The 27,018-nt window shown below is 43.1% G+C and overlaps 2 protein-coding genes across 2 annotated transcripts in view; one reads left to right on the forward strand and one right to left on the reverse strand.

Annotated features, from left to right (window-relative positions):
- Positions 1–3,453, forward strand: part of PTPN1 (protein tyrosine phosphatase non-receptor type 1) — an 80,122-nt gene extending 76,669 nt beyond the window's left edge. Inside the window, exon 9 of the mRNA XM_054980288.1 lies at positions 1,857–3,453. Within this exon, the coding sequence (XP_054836263.1) occupies positions 1,857–2,046 (190 nt within the window). The 3' untranslated portion in view covers positions 2,047–3,453. The remainder of the gene's footprint in view (positions 1–1,856) is intronic.
- Positions 3,454–9,249: 5,796 nt separating this feature from the next.
- The window catches only part of RIPOR3 (RIPOR family member 3), a 150,100-nt gene continuing 132,331 nt past the window's right edge, over positions 9,250–27,018 (reverse strand). The window contains exons 16-22 of the mRNA XM_054980599.1: positions 23,912–24,047; positions 21,720–21,881; positions 18,683–18,841; positions 17,219–17,421; positions 14,845–14,928; positions 13,136–13,226; positions 9,250–10,506 (exon numbers count right to left, since the gene is read on the reverse strand). Coding sequence (XP_054836574.1) covers positions 10,406–10,506; positions 13,136–13,226; positions 14,845–14,928; positions 17,219–17,421; positions 18,683–18,841; positions 21,720–21,881; positions 23,912–24,047 — 936 coding nt within the window. The 3' untranslated portion in view covers positions 9,250–10,405. The remainder of the gene's footprint in view (positions 10,507–13,135; positions 13,227–14,844; positions 14,929–17,218; positions 17,422–18,682; positions 18,842–21,719; positions 21,882–23,911; positions 24,048–27,018) is intronic.

Below are 27,018 nucleotides of genomic sequence, written 5' to 3' on the forward strand. Positions count from 1 at the left end.
AAGCTATTTTTGATGTTACACACCACAGGGCGCTCTGGCAGAAAAATAGGGATGTTTGGGAAGACATTGCCTGCCTCTGAACATCTGCAGAATGAAATTCTGAAATTTTGTAGACCCCCTCTCCCTGCCCTTCCTTTCTGTGCAATTTTTTTATTATTATCAAAACAGACTGCAGATTCTAAAAAACAGAAGGGGGGAAACTGATGGTTCTTTCGGCCAGTTGCATGTTCTTAGCCTAACCTACCTCACAGGATTCTTGTGAGGATAAAATGGAGGAGAGGAGAATAATGTAAGAGGATTTGGGTCCCCATAGTGGAAAAAGGTGGAGTATAAATGAAGTAAATAATTATAGGCAGAGATTGGAAGTGCAAATAAAAGGCTGGTGCATAGGAAGGCATTAAGGAAGCTAGGAAAGGTAAGGGCATTGCCAGGAGAAGGAAAAGAGGAAATAGTGTCATGAAGAACAAGATTTGGGTCCAGTAGCACCTTAAAGACGAACTAGATTTCCAGGGTATGAGCTTTTGAGAGTCAGAGCTCCCATCATCTTTTAAGGTGCTACTGGACCCAAATCTTGCTTTCCTACTACAGACCAAAACAGCTACCCACTGGAAACTAGTGGTATGAAGGTGATACAGGGGAAAGTGAGGTGCCCCCCAGAAGTCCTTGTGGGTTCCCCACTGTACAACCGGGCCCAGCCTCGCAGCTAACACTGCACAGAGTTTTCCCAGTGAGAGGTTGTTGGGGGAGGGAAGGAGTGAAAGCTGAAGGGCAGACAATAAAAGTAGATGGGTTGGTGGATGGGAAGCAAAGAAGGAAACAGGAAAAGGAGAGACGCTATGAGTATTTTCAGAGAAGAGAAAAGGGAAATAGTGGGGAAGGGAAAAATGAAATGCCCCCATGCAAGTTCTTGTATGCCCACTATTTGGGACATATATCCCATGCTTGTATGTCCACTATTTGAATGGATTCATGGGAAAAGTGATGCTTGAAACAGGACAGGGAGTTCAAAGGAAACTTCCAGATCTACCCATTAAAGTCCGTAGAAGTTTGAAAGCAAGAATAGGGGAGTGTGTTATGTCAGAGGAATTAATGTTATAGGCGGGACCTTTGCACTGCTAGGCAGGAATGAGAAATGGGTTTTCAGGTGACAGGATTCCCATCTCCAAATGAAAGCCATTAAAAACTATCACTCGTCACTGAAAGGCAAGCCAAGATGTTTGAAAATAAGGTACAACTTCCCCTGGACCATTCCAAGGGATATTGAAGTAGGACTGGTCATTTGAATCGCCTCTCCTTATCAACATTGTTTGGGCCAAATTTTAACTATCCTTACAACTTGGTTTCAGTGGGAGAACTCTCAGATTAAATAAGGGACTAAAATGCTAAGTCTCCTTTTGACATAATGCCTTTTGTATATTAGGAGTTCATCTTACAAACAAAACAACACTTTGTGCTTGTTTCTTCCATCTTGCCCTTCTGATAGATGTTCCACTTGGCATACCTCGAACGGCTCCTTTCTTTCTGTCCTTCCGGCTGCCTTCCTCCCCACCACAAAGACCTTTCCTGAACCAGTGTAACGTATTTTTGACTGTCTGCTACCGATTCATTGTTCCTTTCTACCCCCTCTATTCCTGTTGTATTTTGAGCTTGACCTTCTGACTTTGTCTTTGACTGGTGAGGCTGCTTTGGGTTTTAAGCACTCTGGAGAAGGGCCATGTTACCTTCATTGTCTGCGCAGTGGATAACTTACTGTGCCTTTTGTTTATACCCTGTCTACCAAAATGCCTTGTCTATTACTGCCCTTTCCCACCGTAATGAGGAGTTCTGATCAGAATGTATTTACTCTTGTCTCTCAGCACTAGTCAAGACACTGAGCTTAGGAAGAGAACTGTTGACGCTTCACCACATAGCGAAGAGCTGGTGAAGCTGGAAGAAGAGGACGACGAGAACACGATGACCACTTGGAAGCCGTTTCTGGTCAACATCTGCATGTTCACTGTCCTCACAGCAGGAGCATACCTCTGTTACAGGGCATGTTTTCATTGATGGACACACCAGCATCGGTACCAGAAATGCCGGCAACAAAACTGGCATTTGATCTGTTTCTGTAAAAAAGGAAAGCTAAAGGGGGCTTCCGAGCCTTGTCCCAGGGGAAGTGTATCTTAAGTTGGAGAAGCTGGAACTTTGGTTAGGGCTTAAAGAGAAAATTGATGCACTAGGGTTTAATTTTTAGCCCTGTGGTCCCAAGAACATAATATTCTAATCTCAGGGCCTTAAGATATTCAGGAGTAAGCAGAGAATATGCCAAATAAGTCTTGTGTTTTTATTATTTTTCCTTACTTTTAACGGAATAAGAGTTTACAACACATTGTTGTTCTTTTTTCTTTTTTTTTTTAGTATTTCTAAAGCCAGTTTTTATTTTATTTTTTTTTAAAGAACTTTTAGGCACAAGTGAAAATTTGCTTGTATTCTCCAAGTGTTTGTAACCAAATACATGATTTAGGTTCTTTTAAAACACCACTACTCATGCAAACACCCAAGAATGTATGAAACTTTGAAAAGGGAGAGCTCTTTCCTTTATGCCTTTAAGAGACTGGGGGCTCGGTCTGTGAAGAACCACTTCTGCGTGACTTCTATTAGTTAAATTGGCTGCTGCTCCAGTTGAATGGATAGAGATTGTATAGTAGTGCCTCTTGGTGGATTTCACCCCTGCATTTTTTGTTTTTGGCACTGCGAGTAGTAACAAATCTGTTTGATTTGATGGTTTATCTGTTCTGAAATAGATTCTTGCTTTCCATACATGTCTATTATTATAATGGGCATTGGCAGTTGTTCAGGGCACCTCAGAGGTCAAAGGCTATTTCTCTCCCCTCCTCCTGCCTCCTTTTTGGAAGCAATTAACTATATTTCCTCCCCTCCACTGCCCCATGCTATTTTTTTTTGATGCACTCAACTACATACACACCTACTGTATTGTAGCATCAACTTTCATTAAAAGCGGGGGGGGGGATCTGTCTGAGGAAGGAAATTTAGTGTTTAGCAGTTGTTTCAGATAATTATTTTCAAAAGAACTGGGTTAAAGGTTTCTTCCCCCAGAATGTAAAATGCAGTATCGTGCTGTATTTGCCCTATAAAGAATCTTTTGTGTTCAAGCTAAAAATGAAAGGAGGATTTTTGTTCAAAAGACAATGAAAATCCTCCTTTGTTCCTCCTGGTCAGAGAGATCTATTGCTATTTGGAAGTATTCCAACTCAGAAGAGATTTGTGGTCCTAGCTGTAGGTTGTTTCAGTGGAGGAAGATCTGAGGCTTTTTTGTTATTGGCAGCTGAGGTTAACTTGCCATAGCTAAGAAGGCAGCAGAAATTTAAATCCTTGCAGTCGGTGTTTTATATTTTATTTTGCCAGATATGACGTTATAGAAACACACTACCAAAAAACCCAGTGAAAGATGAATAAGTCAGAAGTCAATAAACATGTCGTATGAAATTTACTGAGTAATCAAAATGCAAAAAGCCTCATAATCCACAAAGTGTTAATAAGGGTGCAATATAAAGTTAACAACACGATTATTCCAAATTTCAAATTGAAGAAACGAGGATAAACGAGGATTTTCCAGTACCCGTTTCGTTTTCGACAAACGACATTGTTCGCTGTTTACTGCTTGGGTCATGTAATGGGAGCGTCTTACGTGGTGAAATATCCAGTTAGACAATTTGCCTGATGAAGTGACCAACGAAACGGGTACTGGAAAATCTGCTGGCTGAAACCCGTGGCAGAGGAGGATACCCAGCTACTCTCTAGCTGTGGAGGAACTCTGCCATTCATTCATTCACTTGTTTGTTTACTGTGTCTCCTGGAATCCATTATCACCACTTGGACATTGTGTTGTAGTGTATTTACTGACCCTGCCATTGTGCAAATGATAAATTTGTTTATCCTCGTTTCTTCAATTTGAAATTTGGAATAATCGTGTTGTTAACTTTATATTGCACCCTTATTAACACTTTGTGGATTATTATGAGGCTCTTTGCATTTTGATTACTCAGTAAATTTCATACGACATGTTTATTGACTTTTGACTTATTCATCTTCCACTAGGTTTTTTGGTAGTGTGTTTCTATTGTTGTACCCAGTGAGCCCATTTTGTATCTTAGATATGACATTATGGCAGGGGCAGTAAGGTGGAACTCTGTTCAGCCCTCTGACTTTTTTATTTTTGTGAGCACTAGAAATCAAAAGAAGAATCCTTTGTAGTGTTAAGGTTAGAGAGAAATTCATTCATTAAAGTTGTAGCTGTTTTAAAAAGAACCATGACAACTGATCATGTGTGACTAATTAGTGCTTTAAAAATTCTGTATTCTACTTACATAGCACTTAAGGCATTGTCCTTTTAAAAAATTATTGCATTATATACTCCTCACTCCATATTTATTTTTGTTCTCCATACTTGTTCAAACTGGATCTTTCTTTCTGTCTTTCTTTCTCCTTGAACCAGTTATGTGTTAATTAAGGGTCTTTTGGAAGAGAGAGAGAATGGTTGGATTTTTTTTTAAAAAAAAAGCTTACATCAAGGGCTTTGCAAAAGTACAATAATAAATCCTCAGGTAGTACTGGGAATCTCATTTTTAACCTGTGAGGCTGTTGGTCAGACCAGAGTTTGAAGGAATATTGTTAAACAGTCAATATATAGTAGTAATATTTGAAACATGAAAAATGCTGAGAATATAGAAAATGGTATAATACGTAAAGGCTCATCTTTGTGAACTGCAATACAGTATGTGATTGCTTTGTCCCCATCACTCTCCATCACTTAGTAGGGTATTGTTTGGAAGCAGCATTTGTATCCCATTTTTAGTCAAATGCATGCGCAGTCTCCTAAAATTGTCCTGATTTTTTAAAAAAACACAAACCTGTGCGCTTGAAAGGTGAAAAGAAACTTGTATTTCTGCTTCCTGGTGTGCCCAGATTATACTTGCATGATATGATCCTTTTAAATGGCCGTGGTTCCAAGGGTGTTGCTGAAGTGTCTTCTTCATTCAGCCGAATAGGTTGGTTGGTGTTTTTCTCTTTTTTAAAAAACAAAAACAACAAAAACAGAACCTGTATCTTGCCTAATACTTGGCATGACTTTCTATTCAGTTTTATACGTATGCCATGTAACCGGTTGTATACCACACATTTCAGCCAAGTATTTATAGTACAGACATTCCAGAATGTATACAAAGCCATATTCACACCTCACACAAATATACACATACACAGTGTATATACACATAAGTATTCTGTAGCAAAGCAGCTAAAACCTGAGGTGCATTTGCTTGACTCTTGGGACTTAGCTTAGTCCCAAGAAAATAGCTCTTTGCAAAGCCTCTGGAACCAAAGTGAGATTTTAAATGTATGTGCTTTGTTTCCAGTGACATTAAGTGATTTAAAGAGAGGGGGGGAATCAGAGCTCTAGAAAATAGCAGTGGGTGATGATGAGTGATTTGTAAAATTCTTCCTCATTAGGAGGGAAACAGTTGAATTCAGAATGTGGCTTAAAGTCTTACAGTGGCTTCATTGTACTTTGCAGCCCTTCAGTCAGGAAGAATTAAAAGATCTCTCTAGCTACCTGTGCCCCGCTCCCCCAATACTAACCACCATTTGCCTTTTACCTATTTGAACTCAAGGAAGACACGCATCACAGTAAAAGCATACGGTGGGATGCCCTACTAAAGCCCAGTGAGGTGTGTATAAGGCTTAGAATGCTGAACTGTAAGCATTTTGTTTTGATGTCCTGTATATGTATGTAGTAGTTTGGGTGTGTATATACAGTAGCGTTTCAAAGTGGATGTATTGGTTAACCTATTTGGGGAGGGGGGTGGAAAAAAAAAAGAATCCATGTTTAAACTTGTTAGAAAGTTAGTGAGCTGCTCTGCTATATGCCTTAAGCAAATATATACCCATCAGGTCTTTCTTTTTTACAGATTGCCATAGAAATCTTTTTTTAAAAAAATAAAATTAAAAAAAAAAAGCTAAATGTTTTGGTATAATATGTTTTCAGGTATATTGTCTTTTGTGTAAGGCACTGCAATGACCTCACAGTTTCAGTAAAACTGTACAGTTTTTCAATTTCTCATACAGACTTTCAGTTCTCATTTTAGCTGCAACAATAAAATTCTTTTTGTAAAGAACATGTGTCTGGGTTTCTCATTTTCTGTTTTATCAAAGCTGCGTTCGACCACATTGCTAATGTAGCTAACGATGAATTTAAAATGCTCAGCTACCACTCAGAATGGCAATTATGTTTGTAATTTTATGCAGCAGTAGCTACTTCATATATTGTATATACCTTTATTTGAGAGCAAGCCTGATAGAACAAAATGATAGTTGCTTCTAAGTATATGGCTATAGATTCAAGCTACACATGTAAGATTTCTTGCATTGCTTTCGTAACTACTTGGCCAGAGCTGGTTGCCCTCTCTTCTGAACAGCATGTTCAATCTGTCTTGACTGTTTAAGTATACTACTGTAATGTTAAATCATTCTAACAAGTACTGAAAATGTTTGCTATCACAAGGGCCAAAGGAGAAGTTCCTGCATGCTTTGATCTCTTGTATAGTTTGTAAAAATTAAAAAAATCCATCCCAAAAATGACCCTGTGAGAGCTGAGCATAGGATACTGAGCACTTTTTAAACTGAGATGAGATCAGAACTCCCGTTGAGTTCACAGCAGTAGGACTGCGTGGCTTATAGAGAGCTGCATACACTATCACTATCACTCAAAAGAGCCACATGACTACTGTTTGCCTTGTGTACCACACTACCCAACCACACACATCAATAATACGAGTATAACAATAACCAAATTTTCATTATACCAGAATTAAAGTCCATTAATTCGTTCATTGCATGCATTTATTCCTGAGCGCACTGTCGAAGGTGCAAAGCAAACCTCTATGATTCAGAAGCTGCAGCTAGTGCAGAATGCTGCGGCTAGACTGCTAGTCAGGGTCAGCTATTGGTGAGCATGAGACCCCCGATACTACAGCAATTACACTAGCTACCAGTCTGCTCCTAAGCCCAATTCAAGGTGTTGGTTTTGGCCTTTATAATTCTACATGGCTTTGGGCCAGGGTACCTGAAAAACTGCCTTATCCCATACATTCTTGCCCAAGAGTCAAGACCACAGCTCTCTTATCATATAAGGCACATATAACACCCATCCTCTGTCAGCTGCACTGGTTACCAGTTGAGTACCGGCTCCAGTTCAAGGTTCTAGTGTTGACCTACAAAGCCTCATGCGGACTGGGCCCAGCATACCTTTGGGACCGCCTCTCCCCATATGTTCCCTGGAGGTCACTTCAATCAGCTAATAAGCAGTTGCTGATGGTCCCTGGCCCCAGGGAGGTCTGTCCGGCCTCTACCAGAGCCAGGGCCTTTTCAGTCCTGGCTCCAACCTGGTAGAACTCTCTGTCTGAGGAAACGAGGGCCTGGTGGGATTTGTTATCTTTCCACTGGGCCTGCAAGATGGAGATGTTCTTTCAGGCATTTGGTGGGGGCTAGGCTGTCCTCTCGCCGGCTATACCACTGAAGACCGTCCGTCCACCACCCATGCAGGAGCTCATAAGTGTGGCGCAGGGCATGATGTAAGAGCCAAACCCTGTGCCTAATTTTAATATTTATATCCGCCAATTGAAAAATTTTATTGTCTTTGGAATAGTGTTTTAATGTTTATTTATAATATTTGTATGGTTTTTAAACTGTATATTACAAATTGTATGCTGTTACACCGCCCTGAGCCTGTCTGACAGGGAGGATAGTCTAGAAATGCAATAAATAAATAAACCAAAGAAGTTCATCTGGTATGTACATGAGAAAGGGCCTTTTTGGTGGCAGCCCCACAATTATGGACCAGCCTCCTCAGGGAAGTGCACCTGCCCCCTTATTTTGAGCTTTAGGAGGCAACTGATGAGTGTGTTATTTAGGACCGTTTATAATTAATGTGGTTTCCCCCCGTTTCTGATAGTTTTAGAAGGGTTTTTAAATATATTTTTATCTCATAAGCTGCCTTGAGTTCCCATATGGTAGAAAGATGGCTAATTAATAGTTTAAATAAATAAGCAAACAGAAACCAAAATTGGAAGCACTCGAGACAGTATATGAAAGAGCAACAGAATGGTTACTACTTTTGCTACTGGTTTACAATATCCTGGAATGGGGGAGGGGGAGGGAGGTTGAAAGTAGTTGCAGGCTACATACTGTGAAGTTATTCTTTCACAGCTCTAATTTCCTCCTCCCCCACCTTCCCATACTGCATAAGACGTAAGCAGCAAAAACATTTTTTTAAAATCTTGTATTCTACCCACCCAAGTTCAGGACTTGAATAAGTGCCTACTAATCTAGCCTCACAGTGTGGCAGTAAAAAGCAATTGCAGTTTAGCGCAGGGGTGTCACTAATTAAGGATCCACTGAGCAGAAAGCTACTTGACTAGCAATCGCATTACAAAACAGGCTTCTGCCCGTGGAAGAAGCAAGATGACTCCTTAATCCATTCACACCAAATTATCAAGTGCTGCTGGGACCACTTACATCCTCTCTAGAACAACTGGCTCATGTAGGCCAACTGGGCCAGAGACAGCACATAGCTGGGAACTGTAACTGTACTGCTTCATGTTCTTACGAGAAAGGAGTGCTGCTGTGCTGCGTTAGGCAAAACTGAAGAACTCTGGCTAGATGCTTCAAGAAATCTCACGAGAGATGTGAATGCTGTCGCTCATTACAGCTAGTAAGGCATGCTGTCTTTTCATGGAGGTTCTTTGTAGCCATGATGGTTTGAGAGAGAGCGAGAACGCCTGATAATTGATCGAATCCTGAACTGTGTACACAGCGTGCAAGATAGAACCAGTGTGGGATCTGTGAGACCAAGATTCAAATCTCCACTCCGTTGTGGGAGATCATTGGGTAACAGTGGGCCAGTCAGTCACTTTCAGCCTAACATACGTTGCAAGGTGATGGTTGACAAATGGAGGACAGAACAATGTAAACTGGGTTGAGTCTGCGTTGAGAAGAAAAGCAGGGGTATAAATAATAAACAGAAAAACTTGTTCACAGCAGTGTACTGGTTTGCAATGGAACACTGGAAAGATGAGTCACCTTCTCTTATCTCAGCTCTTTGTACTGTCTCTCTCTAACTCTGTCCATAGTCTGTATTTCATATAGGTTGCAAAGGTGAAGAGAAATGCACCTGTCATGTTGGAAATGCTTTAATAAAACTTTTGAAAAAAAATATGTAAAACCAATCCCAGCAATAAATACTGAAAAGTACAAGGCACAAAATACTGTATAAAATATATACATGAAAGCCAAGGGCCACCATCCAGTGTTGGGAGCCTGGGCACACACTTGGAACTTTCCCATTCAGCCCCAAAGGGGGAGAAGACCCTAAGCTCCATCTGCCGTATCTGGAAGGGCAGCTACAAAAACACCTGATCTACAGCCCCCTCTCGGGCACGTTTATTCAAAAATATCTCGCTGAACTTCATGGGATTTACTTTTAAGTAATTCTGCTAAGAAGTGCTGCCATAGCCAACCTCAAAGTAGTTCTCAGCAGTATCTAGATTCTTAAGCCCAGAACGAGGTCCTCAAATGGGAATTGATGGCTTTGTGTAGTATCTTTCGGCAGATAGGATGGTTGGTCACTCATCTCTCGCAAGATTTACTTTATATCTTAAAAGTCACGAGTCTGTGTTAAATTTCTCCCATAACTCAGCAAGATTGCCAACAGTGACCTCAGGTTAATTTCCTGTCATGCCTCTAGTTTTTGGTCCACAGGATTAAATGAAGAGCACTATGCATTATTTTCTCTCTTGTGCCTATAGAGGGATGCACAATTGCACATCAGTCTTGTTTTGCAGCTGTAGCAGATTGCCCGCAAGAAATCTTGGATCTCCAATTTGTTTTCTCTGCATATTTTTTCCCTGCTTGACCACCACATACTGCTGAGAGAATTTTGCAAGAAAACTTCCAAGTCTTAACAGAAGCTGCTTGTGTCACCTTTTCCGCACTGGGAAAATCTTGTATAGAACTTCAGTGCATTTTTGCAGATTATTTAAATTATTTTTAGCCCACTTTTATCTATACAGATGCACGAGAGCTTACCTTAATAAACCAGATATACTGCTGGCTTAGCATCTGTTATGCCAAAGCGGGACAGAATGTGGCTACTTAATGGTCCAGATATGAGATCAAGATTTTTTCTTCTTCTTTACACCTACCAGCAGTGGTAAAATCCTGAAACTCTGTTCTGTTTCTGGTATTAAGAGCCAAGCTGAGACAGCTTAATAACTGATATGGTCTCTTCTGCACACTAGAGCCGTTCCCACAAAAGCAAGTGCAGATTCCCTTAATGTTAAGGAAATACTGTTTAAAATACTGTGATTTCAATTTCAGCTTCTTGGTACATGGTCTCCCTCAACTCACAACAGATTTTGTCCATTTTCTCAAAAGCCAGTCTTCCTTTTTCACCTGTATAGAGAGACACAGACAGAAAATGGTGGGTACAGTACCACTGCTTGGCAACATGAAGTCTCCCTTCCACAAAAACGCTTTCCTCCCCAGCCCATCATTTCTGCAAGTCTGTTGGCCAACTCACACAGCCGCATGAAAAGAATTATGAAGATAACATTCAGGAAATGGAAAGGAAACTTCAACTGGTACAAAATGGAGCAGCCAGAGCACTGTTAGGGCCTGGATACGAAGCCTGTGCTGAAAGATTTGCACCAGCTGCACAAACATTTTCAGGCCTAAGTCAAAATGCTGGTTCTCACCTTTAAGGCCTTAAATTGCTGGGAGGCAGGGTGCATGAAGGACTGCCATAATGTTTGGTCCCCCCAGTTCAGACCCTCTTTTCAAGCTCTGTTCTCTGTGCCCTGCTGTAGAGGTGAGGCGGGTGGCAGCCAGAGACAGGGCTTTTAGAGCAGCAGTGTAATGTCCCCCCCCCCTTTACATAGTCTTTAGACTTATCTTTTCACTCAGGCTTTTTTAACTGAGGGGTTCCATCTTTTTAAAAAACTGTTCTTGTGGCCTGCGTCTAGCCGGATGACTGTCTTATAATTTTCAGGCACTGCATGTTTTATGCTCTTTTTAATGCCCCTGGCTTGTTTTTATGGCTTGCTTTATTTATTTACGTCATTTTTAGTCATTTATAGTCCACCTTTCTCATTGAGACTCAAGGCAGATTACACAGTATGAGGTTAGTACAATCAGTATCAAGTAAGTACATTTCAATACAATACCATAAGGTAAACATATACAAGTTTAAAGACATAGCATTAGCAAGGATCCAAGACATAGTAGAAAATAATGAAGCAAAACATAATCAATTCTAGGGCTAACATTTGACAGCATGGAGCGCTGGTTGTACATAGGAGTACATATTTAAAGCAGCAGATAATATATGAGGCAAAAATGGTGATGAAGCCTATGATCCCCAACTTGTTAGTGAAGCACCTGAGACCCCATCCCTACAATGCAGCCCTCCCATTTGAGTAAAAAGCCTTTTTGAATAGTTCGGTTTTGCATCGTTTACGGAAAGCCAGGAGAGTGGGGGCTCTTCTGACTTCCTCAGGCAGGTCATTCCACAGGATAGGGGCCACCACAGAGAAAGCTCTTGTACGGGCTGCTGCTGACTTCAACACAGGCTGACTTATTATTGATCATTCTTCTGGTGTAATTTTTAAATTATTTTATTTCTTATTTTTACCACTTCGAGCCGGTCTCTGCACATTCATACAACTAAATATAGGCTGTTTGGTTAGTTTAAAGGGCTCTAGTTATTTAGGCAAGTCCAAAGCCAGTTTTATGGACAAGACTTCTAGAATAAAATCATAGATCTTGCCATGATTTTAACTATAGTTCCATTCCTGGGCTTCAAAATTAGGAAATTTATTAACTTTTTATAGTCTGCCTGAGCTAGGGTTGTTACAGGGGGTAGAATTTTATTTTTCCAAAATTTTGTTTTTTAGATAAAGTGTTTGGTTCCTCTTACTTTTCCTCTTTAAAAAGAGAAATTCTTTTTGATTTCTCATTGATTTATTTGGGATTTATTTTGGAGAAACTACCATGTGATAGTGTAGTTTCTGTTTATATCACATGATGGTGCTCTATGCACCCTTCAGCTTTTTTCAGCTGTACCTACCTCACAAGGTTGTTGTGAGAATAAAAATGAAGACAGCAAGGTGTAATGATTAGGATGTTCAACTAGGTTGACTCCCACCTCTGCTGTGGAAGGTTCCTAGATGAACTTGGATGAACTCTTTTAGCCTAACTAAAATCACAGGGTTGTTGTGAGGATAACGTTCTGCTGGGGAAAGGCAGCAGTGAGTAGGAGGGTGGGAAATATCCCATCCTTTACATTACTCTGTGTGCGCGTGTGTTAAGAACTTCCCTGAGCTATCAGAGAGAGTGTGGTGCAGTGGTTAGAATACACGACTTCTTTTAGATCTAATTGAATCTTCCTCTTTACAAAAGAGGAATGTATTTGAAACTGACTCAAAATTCCTAAAACAGAGGAATAGAAACAGATTGTTGGATTTCAGGGAAAAATTTGGCAAAGAAGTATTAAGAAAATTAAGAATTAAGAAAATTAAAAGAATTTAAGAAAATTAAAAACTTCAGCCTGGACACAGGATTTTGAGCTGCCATGCGAGAGGGGAAGTCAAAAAGTCACACTCCTTGAATGGCAATCTTTCCACTTGAGGAAATGCTCCAGTGGCTAAGCCATCATTTTGAATTTGCCACCACATTAAAAACTCACACCACCTGTGCAATGCTAGTGGACTGCCGCCAGAGAGCTGTAAGCTGCAGCTGCCTCCCCTCCCCTCCCCCAGCTACAGTCCACAGTGACAGCATGCAGGATTCTACCACTTCGTTCTGAGCAAGGTGGAGCTTAAGTATCAGCCGCTCTTTGGAGGTGACACAGAAGCAGGATGCAGTACGTAATTTGCTGTGTAAGATCCAAAGAAAGAAACTGCATCTTCTTGGCAGAACGATTTGGGTCTCTGAGGTCAGAAGATAAGACAGACAACAAAAGGAGAATGTGAAGTAGTACATTATTTGCACTACAGAATAAGTGGAGAATCATGAATGCGTTTACCAAATGAGAGAGTTGTTTCTCTGGCCGTGTTCCGAACTTCCTCTGTCTCAGACAAACACAGGCTGGCAATTTGTTCTATGCTTTCGATGCCCTGTTAGATAAAAAGAAAAGAAAAAAGCAGAAGTGCAACACCTGTTTAATCACTGCAAACTGTCTCCTCGCCCCAACATCAGTCTGTAATGTCATTGGGTAACCAAAATAAAACAGCAGAAGAGCAAGAGTCCAGTAGCACCTATAAGACTAACAATATTTGTGGTAGGGTATGAGTTTTCGAGAGAGTCACAGCTCACTTCTTCAGATATGAAAGCCCATACGCTACCACAAATATTGTTAGTCTTATAGGTGCTATTGGACTCTTGCTCTTTTCTACTGCTACAGACAGACTAACATGGCTACTCATCTCAAAATAAAACAGGAGTCCAGCAGCACCCGGAAGACAAAGATTTATTCTGGCATGAGCTTTCATGAGTCTGAAGTTCTGACTCACAAAAGCTCATGTTGGACTACATGTTGCTAGTCGTCAAGGTGATGTTGGATTCCTGTTTTATTTTGCTAAAGCAGATCGACACGGCTATCCCTCTGGAATCACACTGGGAAACCAACCAAGGCTGTGGGTGCCACAAGCAGTGGAGACTTATGGTACTCCTGGAGAGTAGCAGAAGAGCCTGCAGGCCCAGTTAAGGCATTGAGCTTTGACTGTGTTCCAGTTTGTGTAACCAGTACTGGCCTTCTGTGTGCCCTCCAGTTCAGTAGACCAGAAGCAAAGCCTGACCAATATACCAAGGCATATTGTGTGTCCTAAAGTGCCTATTGAAGCCGCATAATAAAACACTTGCCAAAGAGGCTTGCTCTCCATTAGATTCTCTGCAACTGCCAGAAATCAGTCTTTCACACACACACACATGCTAAAGCTTGATTCCCAGCTACACAAAGAATACGATTTTGTAGCGGATTAAAGAGGGCTATGAGAGATTACAGTGGCATAATCTGCTAGAATCATCCACATAAGCCCTTCTAACATGCCTGCCTGCGTTGCAGCGCACTCGCCATTGGTGCTGCTGTTCCTTCTGCTTGAGGATTAAAGATTCTAAGCACAAAACTCCACAGTCACTCGAGGAGCCAGAAATGTTTCTGCATATTGTGTAATGCTCTCTGCTCGACGGGAGATGGGTTGCCAACGAGGAATAAACACTTTGCAATTAAAACAAAGCAAACCAAAATTGCACATACTCAGAAATGAATTAGCCATAGACTAGCAAACAGTTTGGAAGGCCTTTGGGCCAACTGGAAGTAAACAGTGCAGCCCTGGATAGCGCAACAATAGGTGCTAAAGCTTCCATGCTGCTGAAAGGCCACTTCTCATAGTCCTGGCAACCGGCCCTGTCCCCAAAGCAGCTCAGCTACAACAAGTTCATAAGTTGATGTGCCCTTATGCCAACCACAGCAAAATGCACTGCACCGCATGGGGGAGGCAAGGGTCTCCTGCCTGGTGGGCAGAGGTATGCCTCTGCCCACCAGCAGCCAGCTAATTTCCATTCCCCTCAGATGACCCCAGAAGAATGAGAGCACAGACAGGGACATTGCACTTTGCCTTTTTTTACAAAAAATATCTTCCGTCTGTTTTGACCATTGCCCCCTCTGCTGGCTACGGAACAAAACAAAAACACAACCCTGCACCATTACTCTCTAAAGAACTTGCAGCCACTTACTCTGAGGTTTTTGAGGGCCAGGCATGCAGCTTGCTGTAATTTTGTGTCTTCATTGCTTAAGACGTCTGTGTAAAAAAGAAGAGCCTGGAAAACACAACGAGATATTCAGTTCATGTTAACCACTTCTCCAAAACAACCCAACATCAAGGACAGAACCCGGTAATCCCAAAGGCTAAATCCAGACCCAATTATCCCCCACCATTTGCTTTCCCTCACCAATGAAACTGCATTGGTGAAGTGGTTAAGAGCAGCAGGACTCTAATCTGGAGAATCAGGTTTGACTGCCCACTCCTCCGCTTGAAGCCAGCTGGGTGACCTTGTGTCAGTCACAGCTCTCTCAGAGCTCTCTCAGCCCCACTCACCGCACAAGGTGTTTGTTGTTTTAGGGATAATAATAACATACTTTGTAAACTGGTCTGAGTGGGTGTTATGTTGTTCTGAAGGGTGGTATATAAATCAAATGTTGTTGCTGCTATTTTAAACAAGCAGTAGGAGAGATCAAAGCAGGACAGAAAGTGGGAACCGTGGAGCTGGTGTCGAGCATAAGGACTGAATGGTTTGAGAGTCACACTAGAATCTGGAAGACCCAGATTTGAATCTCCACTCCGCCATGGGAACTTGCTAGGTGACCTTGGGCCAGTCACTCTCTCTCAGCCTAACCTACCTCACAGGATTGTTGTGAGGATAAAATGGAGAAGGGAGAACTATGCTGTAAGCGGCTTCAAGTCCTCACTGGGGGGGGGGAGCAGGGTGTATGTAGCTAAATAAATAAAACTTCAGCCAACCACGTTGAAAAGCAGGAGCCATTTGGCCCATTACCACCATGTCAGTTTCTCCTCATGCTCTCCCACAAGCATCTGTTCCCCATTGCTAACTATCCATTGCTTCTTGGGTGATTTACTATTTAGGATTCTATGCAGCATCAACCTGTATATACATTTTCAACCCACTCTTCCTCTAAGAAGGTCAAGATGTCTAAAACACCAGCAAAACCTGGACTCTTGCCAGGCGCCATCCCTGACCTCTCAACTTCTACCTCTGCTCCGAAATTTACCTCCCAGCTCCATCTTTGGTTTTGTCTTCTCTGATCCTCCATAAGAACATCAGAAGAACCCTGCCGGATCAGACCGGTGATCCATCTAGACTAGCATACTGCTTCACACAGAGGCTAACCAGCTGCCCTGCCAAGCCAACAGCACAGAGGCCACGGCCTTCCCCTGATGTTGCCTCTTAGCACTGGTATTCAGAGGTTTCCTACCTCTGAAAGTGGAGGTTCCCTTGGGTCACCATAGCTAGAAGCTACTGACAGACCTATCCTCTATGAGTCTATGGGCCAAGCTACACATGACGAAAGACACTTGCCTGGCAAGTGGATTGAGTGGAGGGCAAGTGAACAGGGAGAAATACACTTGCCATTCAAGTGTCATTTGTCACTTGTAGCTTGGACCTAAGCTTATATAAAGCTGCCTATGCCTATGGCCATCACTATCTCCTCTGGCAGCAAACCCTACATTTTAAGCACTTCTTGCCCCCGATTTCTAGTATTTGGGGAGAAGGAGAAAAAGTTCTCTCTATCCACTTTCTCTGTCCCACATAAGAAGCTGTAATTTTTGCAACCCACTCTAGTTCCAAGCTCAGAAAGGCTCTCTACTGTGCAAACTTAAGCAGGTATACTCGGAATCCTACTCAGGCCTATTCAATGGGAATTAGTGCCAGGAAAGAGGTCTTAGGATTGTACTGTAAGCATCCCAAGGGTTTAAAATGATATTTACTCCATCTGCCACTGCAAAGGACATGTATCTGGTTTGGAAAACCTCATTTGCAGAACAGCACACAGTTGCACTAAGCATCGATTCAAAAAATGAAATTCTGTCATGTTGTTTTTTTTATCCCACCCTTTTTCCAAGAAGCATACATTGGCTGTTTCCACACGGCTTACCTTCTTCCGGAAAACAGCGTCTTCACGCGCGAAAAGACACTGTTATCGCAGAAGACATCATCTTCTTGCGCAATTTTGTGCGATAACCGTCTTCCTAGCACGATTTCACATGAAGACGCTGTTTTCCGGATGAAGGTAAGCCGTGTGGAAACTGGGGAGTTTTCCCACGAGGGGAAATTGTTTCCCCTCCCCTTCATTTTATCCTCACAACAACCCTGTGAGGCAGGTCAGGCTGAGTGTGTGTGACTGGTCCAAGGTCACCCAGCTAGCTTCCAGGGCAGAACAGGGATTCAAGCCTGGGTCTCCCACATGCTAGTCCGGCACTCTAACCACTACACCATGCTGGCTCTCGCAGGGGTTCAAATGCCACAGTTTTCCATACGGTCTCTTGGTTTTTCCTATAAAGGAACTGACAGCAGAGGGAGCGGTTCCTACCTTTTCCCTGAAGTTCCTATTGGCAGCTGCACGCAGGAGACACGAGACCGCTGCCTTGCCAACGCGATGGTTTTCATCCAGCTGCAGAAGAGCAAGTAGTTGCAAGGTCTGCGGCAGAGGCACCAGCCGGCTCAGTCGCTTCCCTTTCAGCTTCTTTATTTTCTTCATCCTCCCAGGATGTTGCAAGTCCTCAGTTAGCAGCACTGGAAGTGGAAGAACCACGAATGTTCGAGAAGCAATTTCCGTTCATCTCTCTCCCATCCGCTGGGCAGCCACTGAGACACGTCACTGAACAGTGCCTTTTAAGTCACTAGTACTGCAGGTACATATGAACCTTTGAAGCTACCCAGTTCAGATATAACGCAAAACGATGGCTTATTTTACCTACAGCTCATTTCTCAAACTAGGATTCAGCTCACAGACACAGGAGGGCATCACTGGAGAAAAAGATCCAGAGCAGCTAGCCGTGTTAGTCTGTAGTAGCAGAATAGTAAAGAGTCCAGTAGCACCTTTAAGACTAACCAACTTTATTGTAGCATAAGCTTTCGAGAGTCACAACTCTCATGGCATCTGATGAAGACAGCTGTGGCTCTCGAAAGCTACTGGACTCTTTACTATTTTACTGGAGAAAAAGTCGACTTACACCACGATGTCTGCATTCATACATCTCATGGAACCATAGTTAAGGCCAACTGTGGAAAAAAAACCACAGCCCCGCATTCAGACAGTAACACTAAACATTAGGTTGCATTCAGTGATCCAGCAGGAGAAGGCACTGATCATTATGTCTTTTTCCCGTATTTACCTCCCTCCATCAGTCCTTTCCAACCTTCCACTGGCCACCACTGCAATATCTTAATCCAAGTGGTTATTACTCCACCCAGGTCTATAACCCCCCAAATAAATTTTCCTAAGGCTGGAAATGGCTGCTGTGGAAGAGGAATACAAGAAAGATCTTCAATCCTTGCATTTGTGGATTATTGGGTCCAACCCACTGTTGTTAAATTAAACCATGGTTCTGTGCAGTGTCTGAACTGAAGCCATTATTCCACCATGTCCAATATTGTCTACTCTGGCCAGTTGCAGGTCTCCAAGGTCACAGGTAGAGACAGGTTTTTTTCCCCAGACTTGCTACCCAAGATTAATTAGACAGACTTGGAACTGAACCTGCATGCAAAGTGTGGCCCCTCAGCTACTATCACAGTCCATCCTACCCAGGTTTCAAAGCAAAAGAGTGAATACAGATGATAATTTATGAAACAGTAATTTACTATGATGGGCATATAACCAGTTGGTACTGGTGTTCACCCATACTATTCTGCCAAGTGATGAGATGAGATCGTCCATCCATCCCTCCATCCCTCCATCCATCATTTCATCACAAAGAGCATTGTGTTGAGGAGGCAGCCCAAACTATAATTGCTCCAAACTGAACCAAATCATAGTTTGACCCCACCCACTTACCTTCTTTAGCGAATCTGGCCAAATATTTTTCCAAGTTGCTCACACGGTGTTTCTCCAGGTAGCTATAAAACTGGAATAACGTCACCGATTCAGCTGGGAGATTTGCTGAAGGAAATAACAGGCTCCCTCCAACTATCTGCTCCATGAACATCTGCAACACTGAAGGAAAATGCAGAAAAATCTAAATCTAGCTAAAGTTTAAAAAATTAAAGTTCTCAGGCTAGAGAATTTTGTGCTCTATGTAAAACTGGCGCTCTTATCTTTTAAATAATAAGAGATAGCTTTTTCATTCATTTATCCCCATCAAACACGGCTGATGAGAACCAGCATTCAGTGTGTGTGCGCACGTGCGCACATGCGTTCGTTTGTAAAATTCACTGGAAGATATGGAAGACAACAAAAGTGTACTCATATACTATCTTTTTGGATAGATAAGTGGCCCCTCAGAGTGGTGAACAGAGGGCCAAGCTACACATGACGAATGACACTTGAACGGCAAGTGGATTGAGTGGAGGGCAAGTGAACAGGGAGAAATACACTTGCTGTTCAAGTGTCATTCGTCATGTGTAGCTTGGCCCTGAGTGACCGTGGCCTAGTCACCCACTCTTAGCCTAAGCTATCTCACAGATTTTTGACGCAGGGGGAAGATAAACGTAAGCTGCTTTGGGTCCTCATTGGGAAGAAAGGGACGGGGTATAAAAGTAGAAAATAAACACCCTGAGATCCTTCACTGGGCATTTCATGCATCTGATGAATTGGGGTTTAGTCAGAGAAAGTTGATAGAGCTAGTGTGGTGTGGTGGTTAGAATGCGTTTAGGACTCAAGATATGGTTTCAAATCCCCACTCATCCCAGAAGCTCATGAGCAGGGCTATGCTAAGAACACTTCTTGGGTGTAAGCCTTATGGAATTAGTATTCTGAATAGACCTGGCTAGTAGTGCTCCCTAAGGGCCAAGCTACACATGACGAATGACACTTGAACGGCAAGTGGATTGAGTGGAGGGCAAGTGAACAGGGAGAAATACACTTGCCATTCAAGTGTCATTCGTCATGTGTAGCTTGGCCCAAAGTCAGCATTATTCTTATCCTCACAATGCCTCTGGGGAGCAGGGGCTGAGAGGAGTGGCTTACCCAAGGCCACCTGCAGAGCTCATGGCAGTAGCGGGACTCAAACCAATAGAGTACATAGAGGTTAAGTGCCTAACCACTTAACCTCTACGCTACAGCAGGATCAAAGTTTAAGGCTGCAGTCTCACGCATGTTTACGTAGATTAAAATTCCAAATAAATTTCATTTTTAAGAGTATTTAGCATTTAGTATATTCCAGGGAACCCAAGGTGGTTTACATAAAGTCCTCAGAGGTATCCTATTTCAGTACTGATCAGATTGAGATCTGCTTAACGTCAGTAAGTCTTAAAATATTTGGGGGGGGGGTACAGATGGGGGGGTACATTCATAGAATCTGCAGGACTTGATCGGTTCACACAAACAAGAGGTGCTCCTAATCCTCCACGAGATCCTACACTTGAATACACATCCTACCAGATGTCAGACCAGAATCTGGGAGACCCAGATCCATTCTGTCATGGAAGCTCATTAGTTAGCTTCAGTTAGTCACACACACACTCAGCCTAACCTACCTCTCAAGGTGGTTGTGAGGAAAAAACAGAGGACAGAATGACGTAAGGCACTTTGGGTTCCCATTGGGGAAAAGGCAAGGTATAAATGAAGCAAATAAATTGGGTCATTAAATGGCTGTGTAAGTGACTGAGTGAAACTGTAGTTTCTCTATGAATTTGTGACACAAGTCCTTTTCAGACATTACTATCTTACGTAATTACTTGCTCATAATGCAAGTTTGCTCCACCCCCCTGACTGGAACGCCAATCCGAGCGCACATTCATCCTGTGCTGTGCCAGCTGCACTGGCTCCCAGTGGAGTTCCGGATCCAGTACAAGGTGTTAACCTTGGTGTTTAAAGCCCTTCACGGACTGGGACCTGCAGGACCGCCTCTTCCATTACGCCCCTGCAGGGCACTGCGCTCTGCAGACAAGCAACTCCTGGTAGTCCCTGGCCCAAGGGACATCCGTCTGGCCTCAACCAGGGCCAGGGCTTTTTCTACCCTGGTCCCCGGCCTGGTGGAATGCTCTCCTGCTGGAGATCCGGGCCCTGTGGGACCTGTTACAGTTCCGCAGGGCCTGTAAAACAGATATGTTCCGCCAGGCCTTTGGCTGTGGGCCAGCAGGTGTCCCCCTTCCACCTAAGACCACCATTTTTTTCTGCGACTGCTTTCGTCCACGTGCTATGCCATTAAATATGCCCATATACGGACTCCCAACTGTTTATTTAAGTAGCATGTGCCTGGATTATTTTAATGATTGTTTTAAGATTATTATTGATTTTATCGTTTTATGATTAACTCATTGTATTTTATGAATGTTGTGAGCCGCCCTGAGCCCATTTGTGGGGAGGGCGGGGAATAAATCAAATCAAATCAATAAATAATGTATATGGTCATCATGGTGTATGGTACAGGAGTAATGTGCATGTTTTCTGTGTGCACGCATACTTGGTACTTCTGAACATGAACCCAGAAAAATTCAGTGGTCAGTTCACATGTACTGAAGCTGTACACAGATGACAACTATGTGTGTTTCTCCATTCATACAGCATAGAGATCACACTTATCAGGAAGGACTGTGAGTTGCATGTGCTCCTTATATACACAGCTGGCAGGCAACTTGTACCTGCGACTGTAATGTCGGATAAGGACAATAACTGCATGAAGAACACAAACACCACTTCCCACCCCCCACCCCCCACCAGTCCTTTGTCAGTGGACAGTTTAAGCATTTCACACCTTTGGATCTATCTCAGTTCAAAGCTACTGCCAAAATACAGGAAATTCCTTCTGGTCTGAAACTCTTTGTTATGTCTAGAACAAGATCTACATCCATTTTAAAAATAAACAGGGGACAATCTCAGTCCAATGTAATAACATCATTGCGCTTCCCTTGTGCCAGGAGCAGGCAAGTACCTTTTTCGAGGTGTCCTGGATATTTCTCCTTTGTTTTAAACATCAGCATGTATTTCAACGGGTTGCAAAATCTCTCCACCGGACAGAGCAAGATGCTTCCCCGTTCAGTGCACTCGCTCCAGATCTTCAAGCAATGCTTCTGCTTTTTAGCTTTCTGGATAACTGCAGAAGGTAGAAAGTCAGGAAGGGAGCTGGAACCTCTTTTTCAATGGAAAGTGAAACACCAGATGGCACGGCTGAGATCGAGCCAATGCAAGTCTGTGTACATGCAAACACACATACACATATAGATGGGCATAGACAGATGATGGCCAGATTATGCCACTTGTGAGTTACTAAATTCAGAAACAGCCCAATCCAAAGCCTTTTCTGTCTCGTGTCAGCCTTTGCTTTCTTGCATGTCAAGAGTCTCAAATGACTGCGAGACAAAAGTTTACATGAGAAATCAATACGCAGATTGTCCAGTTTCCTTTTCCTTTTGCACCCAAGGGGGAGGTAGGAGGCTCTGAGAAGTGGCAGATCCGTTTGTGGGAGGCAGGCTTAGTCAAAGGCTATTTTAAGATTTCCTCACCAGTTAAATCCATTACAATAGTGTACACACACACACTGTGCTATAACATGGTTTTTTTAAGTATGATGTGTTCTATAAAGCCTGAAATTATCCAAATATTCATGTGCAGACATTTGCCCAATAAGCACGCTTCTTTGTTTTTGTTTTATTTAGATTTTTCCTACTGTTTGGCCTCAGATAACTCTACATGATAACTCAGTTTTGCTTGTCCCATGTATACTAATAAGGATGTGATATCTTCCTCTTTAGAAAGTTTCCGATAGGTAGCTGAAGAAAGGGAGCTTTGACTCTCAAAAGCTTATAACATGAAAATCTTGTTGGTCTCTAAGGTGATAGGATCATTTACATACATCTCAGCATAGTGCTAAACTTATGGTAAGAGGGTGTCTTCATGGCGTGATTTCTGATGTCATCGCGCCACGATTCCGTTTTCGTGGTGCGATGACGTCAGAAATCACGCCGTGAAGATGCCCTTGTATCGTAAGTTTATTGCTATGCCGAGAAGTGTATAAACAGCCTAGATGCTTACTAATCAAGAGGGACTTTGGTCATTGTGCATTTGTCCCCCTCGTATCCTTTTTTCCCCTGGTGCTCTATAGTTTGGATGAATGGACTACTCTATAATTTGGATAAATGGATCATTCTGTATGGGTAAAGGATTGTAAGAGTTCCTAGGAAGGATGGTCCAAGACAGTTCCACGTCTCTGATTTTATGCAGTGTGTGACTTTGTAAGCATCAATCCCACTTAGCACATTCCTCTTCCTCCTTCCGTGATGAGATCTCCTGTGATGAGATCTCCTGTCCGTGACTGAGGAACTGATCAATTGGCATTCATAAGCACGTACAGTCCTTCCTGGCACAATGTATTCCCTCCCTAAAAATACTTAACATAGCTCCGGTGTACTTCATCAGGAAAACCGTCCTTTTGTACAGAGAGAGAACTAGGTTTACATTTGTATTCTTACACCCCGGCAGCTATTAATCAAAGTACTCAAGCCTTTTGTCTTGCCCAGAAACTAACCATTGGAGTCTTTGTCCTAACTCCTAGGAGGACTCTCCTCCACCTCAGGGCACATTTTACCTATAAAGGTAGAGCTCTGACCCCCATTCAAATCGTGCAAGCTTCCTGGCTTCTCCCTTTGGGTCACTTCCCTAAGTCTCTCTTCCTCTGAACACGTTTGAGCACGTTTCTGGCTCCACAAGCGCTGTTCCCTTGAGGTTTGCTCTAAGCCACTTGCCTTGCCGAGGTCACTAGCTGTTTGACGCTCTTCTCTCTCCCTCCTCAATGCGGACTGGACCCCTTCTCCAGGATAGGTAGATATAATTACTCCCTCTTGCTCTATTCCCACGCCTCTAGCTATATTTCCTAGAACTCTCTCTGTGTGTGCGTGTGATTATTTTCTCCCGGTAATTGGTGTGTATGTGCATGAAGTTCTGTTCTTTAATAAAAGTTACTGATTGATTTGAAGCACCAGACTCACTTGGCTTATTGGGACTGGGACCCCATAGACACAGGTGATTCGATTCCAGATACCACCTCTCGCATAGCCGTCTTCCTTGCAAGCTAATTCCCCCACAAATCATATTTATGCAAGGAGACCATTTCCGGTAACAACTTACTCTCTTCAACAGAAGTCAAGTTCCGTGGCACAGAAGCAACCAGAGCAGAGATGATCTCCAGCACGCACTTCTGTCGTGACACCTCTTCTAAAATGCTCTTCTGGACAATCGGAGCTACGTTTGGTGCAACTAGTTTCTACAGAGTGGGGGTGGGGGAAATCAAACTTCTGTTTAGTATCTTAAAACTAGCCAAGTTCAGCTGGACACAATCCAAAGGTTCCCCAGGGCCAGCAGGGAGAACACCTGCCTCCCGTCTCTCTGATGAAACACACATTGTCAATTGCAAACCAACAGCTGTGAGCTAATTGCATTTTGGTGACCCTGGTTATGAGCAAAACGACTTCCTTCCTTTTGAAATTGCTGGGTTAGTACTGCATGCTGATAATCAGCTGCCAACTTTACAGACATAGATAAATACACAAAAATAATACAGTACGGCTGTTCTTGCATTGCACACTAGAGGCTGGTTTGGAAGCACGATTCAAACATTGCGATCCCAGCATAAGCAGTCCCCAAAAAAAGGCTCACATGTGGCAGCAACCTATGTTGAATCTGTAACATCTGCAAACATCTGACTATGCAATTGGAGTTCTTCGCCATGTGTGGATAGCAACATATTTAATCCAAACTAGTATACTATACAAATTCACTTACCAGTGAACCACGATTGTGCAGAGCTCCCAACAAGTAATAAACATGCCATTGCCCCTGTAATGTGTGAAGCCGTTCTAAAGTGATTTGGAGTGTTAAGAGCTAGTAAAATGGAGGCCTTACAGAGGTCAAGGATTCCGGCAGTGGTGTTCCACGCTTCTTTTTTTGTGTTGTCTTGCACAAAAACCTAGTAGGCAAAGGCTGATTCTTTCCCTCCCAAGATAGGCCAACTATGCAGACCAATGGTTGTTGTGGGTTTTCCGGGCTGTATTGCTGTGGTCTTGGCATTATAGTTCCTGACGTTTCACCAGCAGCTGTGGCTGGCATCTCTCAGTGTCACAGTGACACTGTGACACTGAGAGATCTCTCAGTCTTTTGGTGCTACACCTCTGAAGATGCCAGCCACAGCTGCTGGCGAAACGTCAGGAACTACAATGCCAAGACCACGGCAATACAGCCCAGAAAATCCACAACAACCATCGTTCTCCGGCCGTGAAAGCCTTCGACTATGCAGACCAAGTTATCTTCACCCCAGGCTCCGTCATGATGGATCCCCACTTAAGTGTTCTTAGGAACACATTCATACCATTTTCCTCTCTAAGAAACCTGTTACGGCTCACACCAAATTCTAGGTGGAGTCATTGTTGACTTAGAGATGCAATCCTGGAAGGTAGTAAAGAGTCCAATAGCACCTTTAAGACTGACAAATCTGACAAAGAGAGCTGTGGTTCTTGAAAGTTTATGCTACAATAAAGATCATTAGTATTAAAGGTGCTAATGGACTCTTTATTATTTTGCAACTACAGACCAACATGGCTAACTCCTCTGAATTCTGGAAGGGAGTTCTTCTGTGGCAAAGAACATCATTTTCCTGTGGTGTATCAATAAGATAAACAAATCTACTGCCTGGGAGGACATATCTAGTCCTAGATATGCATGAGTAAGTACCCCCCAGGAGTTCAAGCATTCTGGGCTCCTCCAGAAATTGGTCTCTCTATGGAGATCATGACAGATCTCCAGCATGCTGACTCAAACATTCTGGATAACTGCAAACCAGACATCACATGCGCTCATCCCACTGACGATTGTCATGGACACAAACATAGACACAGGATCAGCACAGAAGGGAAAGGAGCAATCTGTAACATTGCTCATAATCAACAGAGCTGGGAGTGCTGCTTGCTGGGAGATATCATCTGATACGACAGCAAGAATTTAGATTTCGTTTCAGCTCCATATCAGACTTCTGCTTGTTTTCAAATTTTTACTATCCAAACCTTATTGCACTGTTTATTGGATGTCCCACTGTTGGGATTTACACGGTGTAACCCGCTTCAAGGCCATTTCCACACGTCCTGGCATAGCACTGAACTCACGGACCGAGATCGTCTTCCTGGCGCGATTTCTGATGTCACTGCGCCACAAGGAGACGTGGCTTCAGCCTTCTCCTTCCCAACCTGAAACAGTCCCAGGGGATGCTGATTGGCCCACTGAAGGCTCTACATATTCTGATGGGGTCCATAAAGTTTCCTGAACAGGACCAACTGCACTCCACAGAGCTGTTTCCGGTCAAGAAAATGGAGTGGCCAGAAAGAGGCATAAGCAGCCTCCCCCTGAGTTCCACGGTCCTGATCTAAATCAGACCCCATGCACTTGGGAACTGAGAGCTAAGCTACAAGAGAAGAATTGCACGAGGAGGAGCACGTGAAGGGAGTTGCAATGTTATCTGGGAAGCTGAGTTTTAAAAGAGATCGGAAGGCTTTGTCAATTTCCCCTCTCTACACAGCCAGGGAGATGGCAGCTCAGAAGTTTCTTCTTTGCCTCTTGAAAGGGGAAGTGAAACTGACAGAGCCTTCTGGAGGCAAAGAGGAAATTAACAAACCCTTTGAGCAGCCATCTCCCTGACTTTGTGGAGAGGGGAAATTAACAAAGCCTTCTGATCTCTTTTAAAACTCAGCTTCCCAGCGAACATTGCGACTCCCTTCACATGCTCCTCCCTGTGTAATTTGTCTCTTGTAGCTTGGCTTAGTTCCCATCAGGGAGGTTCCAAGTGCAGGTCTGACCGACAGTCCTCGTGGCAGACCCACACCAGACCCAAGAACTGTGTATCACTATTTATTACGGTTGCCAGCTTGCAGGAAGGGCTCCTGGCTGGGCTTCAGTGATCGGTTCACATGTAGTGAAGCTGTACACACGACTAGATATGTTTCCCTATTCACACAACATGGAGGCCACACTTATCAGGAGGGACTGTGAGTTGCATGTGCTCATAATATGCACAGCTGGCAGGCTTCTGATACCTGCAACTGTAGCATCTGATAAGGACAATAACTGCAGGAAGAATATAAAAACCACTCCGTCCCACCAGTCCTTTGTCAATGGACAGTTTAAGCATTTCACACCTTTGGATCTATCCTGGTCCTGCCTGTCTGAACTTCTGCTTTCTGAACAACTTC

Source organism: Eublepharis macularius, chromosome 5, assembly GCF_028583425.1.
Source record: "Eublepharis macularius isolate TG4126 chromosome 5, MPM_Emac_v1.0, whole genome shotgun sequence".
NCBI classification, from domain to species: domain Eukaryota; kingdom Metazoa; phylum Chordata; class Lepidosauria; order Squamata; family Eublepharidae; genus Eublepharis; species Eublepharis macularius.